The sequence below is a fragment of the Trachymyrmex septentrionalis genome, unplaced genomic scaffold (assembly GCF_001594115.1).
Source record: "Trachymyrmex septentrionalis isolate Tsep2-gDNA-1 unplaced genomic scaffold, Tsep1.0 scaffold22, whole genome shotgun sequence".
Classification (NCBI taxonomy): Eukaryota; Metazoa; Arthropoda; class Insecta; order Hymenoptera; family Formicidae; genus Trachymyrmex; species Trachymyrmex septentrionalis.
In genome coordinates this window covers 6,267,181-6,273,011 of record NW_017305375.1, presented here as the reverse complement: position 1 = coordinate 6,273,011, position 5,831 = coordinate 6,267,181, and the positions used below count along the sequence as shown (strand labels likewise).

Here is a 5,831-nt window from a genome sequence, read left to right as displayed (position 1 = left end):
ATATATATATATATATACACACACACATTATTCTCTTATATTTACAGATATAGACACTGAAGTCGCTTGACATATAATTTTAGAATACATAGTTCACGATAAATGCACATTTGTGTAGAATATTCGGTCGGAATATCAGGTCACGTAAGAAAACGGAAATGTTGAAATCGATTTTAGAAATAATTGTACATAATTTTTTTCGTGTATTCGACGGTGACAAACAGTGTTGCAGTTGCTGGTATCGTTCTAATTAAAGTCGGTGTTAATCCGTTATACAAAGCGCCGATACCTTCTTGCCGTGCGATATTCTTGAAAACTATCAAGGCGGGTGTTTTCAAGTTCTGTACCTGGTTTCCAAAACATTTTGTTACAAGAGATAACAAAATTTAGAAATAGACGCATTTTTTTAGTTCTTTGAAGACATACCTGTATTCTACTCTTAACAACGTCGGCTGGAAATATCGCTAGCCAGAGCATCGTACCTCCAACCGCGCCAGCCACCATCGTCTTTTGCCAGCCAATGTCATCCCTATTCTGACCCTTAGCAGCTAATAACTCTCTCGTGGCTTCGTAGCCGCCGAAAAAGAAGAAATAGCCTGGCATTTCGCGAGCTATTGTAGAGGAGAGGCCTGTGAATAGGCCTTTTACACCTTGTTCCCGAAAAACTTGCCTCGTCAAACTCCATGATCCTATACAAGGTTTCTGAGAGGAATAATAATGTCACTAAAAAATTGCCATCAAAATTTCTAAAATAAGATTCATGAAACATTATTTACCGTGCATTTTCCCGTAGTAGTTGCCATTTGCGTCTGTTCGACTTCTCTCATAGCCTGTAACTTGCATTTTATTAACTCCGTCGGGCACAGCGTCAATGAGGAAAAGAATGCAGCGAAGAAGCCGGCCCAGGCATTACTGATGGAACTTAGCTCTTTCACGTTCTGCACACCTGTAAAAAAAAAAAGAAAGATAAAGCATATTATTATTTATTCATTAAAGCATTTTAATGCGTAAATTATTTTAATGTACTTTAATTAAGCATTGGCTTTTTAAAAAATAATGTATATTTATATATTAATTATACCATTATAGTTCATGATTTACCTGATAAATGAGCGATCGCCTTTTGACATCCGCCGTAGGCCGCGAATAATACCGAGTTCTCGGCAACATTAGCGACTACCGCAGGTATTGTTCCAGCGTATAAACCTCTTGCAATACCGTCTGTTCTTAACGTACGGAGAAAACAATTCACCATATTTTTGTACATGGATGGGAAGGTTTGCATCTTTACCTTCACCGTGTCCAATGGTTGGCCCACATAAACGAGCGCTATACCACCTTTTAAATAAAAATAATATGCTTGTATATAGAAAATACAAAGAGACTCTCAATAGAATGTTTCAAAGCATTTTCACGAAATTATTATTCTACTGGCAATTCATGATAAATAATTTGTCTGTTATATATTTTTCACATTTGATACAGTGGAGAAATTGTTGAAAAATTATCGCAAAAGTACTATTATTCTAGTGTGAACTCTAAACTTGTTTACGTAAATACTGTAGATATAATTAACATTGCAGTATTAATATTTTTTCTAAGATTTTATCAATTTATCAATAAAAATGAACATTTCTTGATAATATTAATGAATTAAAAACAGCTATAAATTCACAATTTTTTTAGATTGCGACAGTTTGCGAACAGCAAATTTCCGCGTAATTAAAATACAAAACAATTAGTTTTTGCTTTTCAATCATAGATCGCATAAGAACGCGACTTTGCGCTAGTTGGAATGATTTAGAAGTTGGATGCAATTGGATTTATCAGTCGGATATTTACGAAAGATAACGTTACAGAACAAATATTATCGTTATCTTTCCATCGAATTTATTACAGATAAACGTGTTATTTATCTTAATATATCAGAATATATCTTAGTATATCAGAATATACAATTTTATGATAAATAATAGTTAGACATTAAGCAACTCAAGTCTCAAGCTGACGTTATTTGTCATCTTATTTTGACATTAAAACATCATCAAAACCGAACAAGTCACAATAATATCAACATGATGTTAAAATGAATTGCAAATGATTAAAAAATGACTTTTAATAATTATTTTGGAATCAATTTAACATCCTTTTAATGTTGAGATGACTTGTTTCTGATTAGAAGACGTCATTTTGACGTCAAAATAAGAAATAATGTCACTTTGTTATCTGAATGCAACCAAATGATTAATTTTAAATACATCGATAATGACCCATATTTTATACACATCTATTTATAAATATCGAAAATTTTAAAGTTAAATAAATCAAATTTTTTTGCTAAGAAATAAAGTTTCCAGAAGTTTTCACTTTTTAAGCCTTTTGATTTTTCTATTCTTGTATTTTACAATTTTCTATCTTTACACAATTTTTTAAGCAATTTCTTTTTTTTTAAGATCTTCGTGATTTTATTCTTTTCAAACTCAGGCCCAGTCAATGTAAAATTAACATTAATTTCGATTCATTTATTTTTTATCTTTTTCTAATTCTTAGAATTCTTAAAATTAGAAAAAAAGAGTAAGAGTTAAATCGATATTAAAGTTAATCTTACATTAGTATCGAGAATCGAGACCGTCTCTACTAATTAATGTAGATTATAAGTTTTAATCTCATTGTCAGCTTAACTTAAGCCTATGGCACACGATGCGTGTTTCTCTGTTGGATTGTTTGCGTTTTGGTAAATCTAGAAATTCTGCGTTTTGAAGCTTGTTCTGATTTGCATCTGCTCCTCGGATGTCATGTCATCCTTGTTTAATATTTAGTAAACAAGGACGAAAGAACATGATATTCGGGTGATCCGGAGAGCATCCAGATGGAAATCCAAACATGCCCCTGTGTAATACAATTCTAGTAATTTACTAAACGCAATTCAGCAGAAAAATTATGTACGTATCGTGTGCCACAGGCTTTATCCTTTATCTTTTTCTAATTCTTAGAACTAGAAAAAGATGAAGCTAAACAATTTAGCTCGCGGAATGGCAACACAAAATATAATCAGTATCGTGGTCTCTAACGAGCATTGAAAGTTGATTTTATAGATTACGATTCAATTTATTATAAATACATATATAAATTATTTCATACATGACATAAAAGATTAAAAAGATGAAGACTTACAGTTACACGAAAATTAAAATTAAACTACAAAATGGTAAAAACAGGAATTAGAAATGTTTCGCTGCGAGAGGAAAAATCATCTCAATAGAATATGATGCAACTTCCGTGCGTGTTCGAGTAAATTTTTTCAATTTCCGATTATTTTGACGGATAATCGACTTGTCAGCCTGTATCAATTCATTAACATAAATAATAGAACAATCGAACTTTGGTTTAAAATATGGAAAGAACGATTTCAGCCTAACTGGATTGGTGAGTATATAAACGGAAAAATATAGATTATAGATTAAATAGAAAACGCGCGGCGAGACAATTACCGAGTGAACCGGCCACGAAATCAATCGCGCCCTCCTTGACGCTTCCGCGGCAGTTTTCCATCGGCACGTGGGATACTTCCATGTCGATCAGCCCGGCAACGCTGTCTGTCGTGGTCATCGTCCGGGCGAAAAATTCTTTCACTGTGGCCATGTGCTTTTGTCCCGGGCGATAAAACAGATACAGCCACCACGATCGCCAACCAGCCGTACGCAACGGGCGATACTGGCGATTGAGCGTCTCGCGAGGCGTTATAAATATATGTATATGAATCTCTATAGAAAGAAACTGATATCGTCGGCTTGTCGTTCACGTTGTCATTTAACGAGCAGGTACGGCTCGAGAAATCGCTGGGCCTGTCAGGAATCCCTGAAAAGAAGAATTTCCGTCGCATCTCGCGACTTTTATTTTTATGCTTCTTGAACAAGATAGAGAAAGAGAAAGAGAGAGAATTCTTGCGTCTAGACGTATTAAAACTATTAGAAACTGAAAATCTATAGTTTGTTACGTGCGTTACAGGGGTTTGTAGCATGAAATAGCAATGAATATTTTAAAACAGCCAGTGCATAGAACGAGGCTGCTTTTTTTTTAGACGACAGCCAACATAAGCTAGAGTATGGTTCTATCTTTATTTGTATTATTCACTGAATGTTATGATTGTAAGGAAGGAAGCACATGGCTATGACGTGTCGGCTGTATCCCTTAAAAGGAAAGAAATATTACAGCTGCAATGGAGGTCTGTTCTTTTCAGTTAAACTACTTACACCGTTCAACCTTTTTCTCTTTTTGTTGTCATGATAAGAGAAAGAGAGAAGATAAATAGTGCAAGAATTTTAACTGAAAAGAACAGACCACGCATTTGTTGTTATTGTAATACAATTTAAGATAAAAAGTTATAATTCTTAAACATTTTTGTAGTAATTTTAATTCTTAATCTCGGTTTAACTTACTTTTTATTCTTAGAACTAACAACAAAAAAGATAAAATATTAAACCGAGATTAAAGTTGATCTATATTCGTAAAAATAGGCATTATGGGGAAAGAAGTATTTCATGGAGTTTTTCAAGACAATGGACAAATGAAAAATTATCCGCTGGCCTCTCGAGTTTACGTTAATCTATTTCTATTTTTTTATATTTTTATGCCTCCCTAAAGTAAATCTTTTGGAAGTCAATACGACCAAATATCCGAAATCCAGACTGATTGTGCAATTTTAATTTGAATAATAATATTATGAAATAATATAATCACACTAATCCACGCTAGTCGCTTATAGGTTATGAAAAAGTACGAGAGAGAGAGAGAGAGAGAGAGAGAGAGAGAGAGAAATGCGAAGAATGCGAATGCTTGCCACAAGAATGTCAGGATACGCGGCGGTAGGTTGTCATGGAGACGCAGGGCGCCGCTGTGTCCCGACAGCGGACGAGTAAAACATCCCCAGGTGAACGTGTCGCTCAAATCCCTAGATTGTTGGGCGATTTGGAGCAATTTCGAGAATTGATTCCGCCTTGCGGAATCTCCGAATCCGTGATCGTTTCATACGGAACGGTTTCGCGAGATCGGATTCGGCGTCGCGACGCGAGAATAAAAGAAAAAGAAAAAAAAAAAAGAAATCGTCAAGAATCGCGACGCCTGACTTGCGGGCAGTTCCGCGGGGCTCCGACATTAGGTACGACGTTGCGACGGCCGACGACATTCCAAAACATGAATTCGCTTCGCGGCCGCGATTGATATCCGACCTCTGTCTCTCTCTCTCTCTCTCTCTCTCTCTCTTCTTATTTCCCTCTATTTTCTTCGTCTTTTACTCGAGGAAGCGGAGAACGGAATTGAGACTAGCGGCGTCGCCGGAGTCCGGAGACGCGGACCGACGCGACGGCTCCGTCGCCGTCGTTCGTAGTCGTTGAGTTGCGAGAACGCACCGTACAAGTAACGAGAGTGGGCACCGAAACGTTGAGAACGCAACGTTCAGCAACGTTTCACGTTCACGTTGTGCTGGGTTCAGAGTTGTGCGTACGCGCACACCGTGCGAGGTGCGAGCACACGGTAGAGGGAAAGTGTGTGCCGTGGATCGCGTCGCGTCGCATTGTGTCCACTGTGTCGTGCTGTGGCTGTACTGTATCGTGCCTGCCGTGCCGTGGCGATTCTTCCGAGCCTTCTCGTTCGGATACTACCCAGCCATGATAGCTACCGCGAGCGTGTCTCCGTCGCAACGCGAGAGGCACGTCGCCGCGCCGCTCTAGCTTTAGGAGCTCGACCGACCGCAAGATGCGAGAGGTCCGTTCTCGGGAGAGCATCCTCGCGGTAAGTATCCACGCGTCGTCGCCGTCGGCTGGCTATCTCGG

At 37.5% G+C, this 5,831-nt stretch overlaps 2 protein-coding genes across 2 annotated transcripts in view; one reads left to right on the top strand and one right to left on the bottom strand.

Annotated features, from left to right (window-relative positions):
* Positions 1–38: 38 nt before the first annotated feature.
* On the bottom strand, positions 39–3,846 carry LOC108748366 (mitochondrial ornithine transporter 1). The gene is made up of 5 exons (XM_018486482.1): positions 3,492–3,846; positions 1,102–1,338; positions 777–946; positions 427–702; positions 39–347 (listed from the first exon to the last, which is right to left on the bottom strand). The coding sequence occupies exons 1-5, from the start codon at positions 3,640–3,642 to the stop codon at positions 174–176; spliced, it is 1,008 nt and encodes a 335-aa protein (XP_018341984.1). The 5' UTR covers positions 3,643–3,846; the 3' UTR covers positions 39–173.
* Positions 3,847–5,459: 1,613 nt separating this feature from the next.
* LOC108748364 (histone-lysine N-methyltransferase KMT5B) overlaps positions 5,460–5,831 on the top strand; it is a 6,821-nt gene continuing 6,449 nt past the window's right edge. Inside the window, exon 1 of the mRNA XM_018486478.1 lies at positions 5,460–5,790. The gene's annotated coding sequence lies outside the window, so the exon portion shown is untranslated. The remainder of the gene's footprint in view (positions 5,791–5,831) is intronic.

What these genes read in the sequence shown, in the direction of transcription:
- LOC108748366 (XM_018486482.1), bottom strand. Translation starts at nt 3,642, where the DNA reads ATGGCCACAGTGAAAGAATTTTTCGCCCGGACGATGACCACGACAGAC. An exon ending in TTTCGTGGCCGGTTCACTCG is followed by an intron (nt 1,339 to 3,491) that starts GTAATTGTCTCG and finishes TTTATTTAAAAG; the next exon opens with GTGGTATAGCGCTCGTTTAT. An exon ending in TTGTTAAGAGTAGAATACAG is followed by an intron (nt 348 to 426) that starts GTATGTCTTCAA and finishes TTTGGAAACCAG; the next exon opens with GTACAGAACTTGAAAACACC.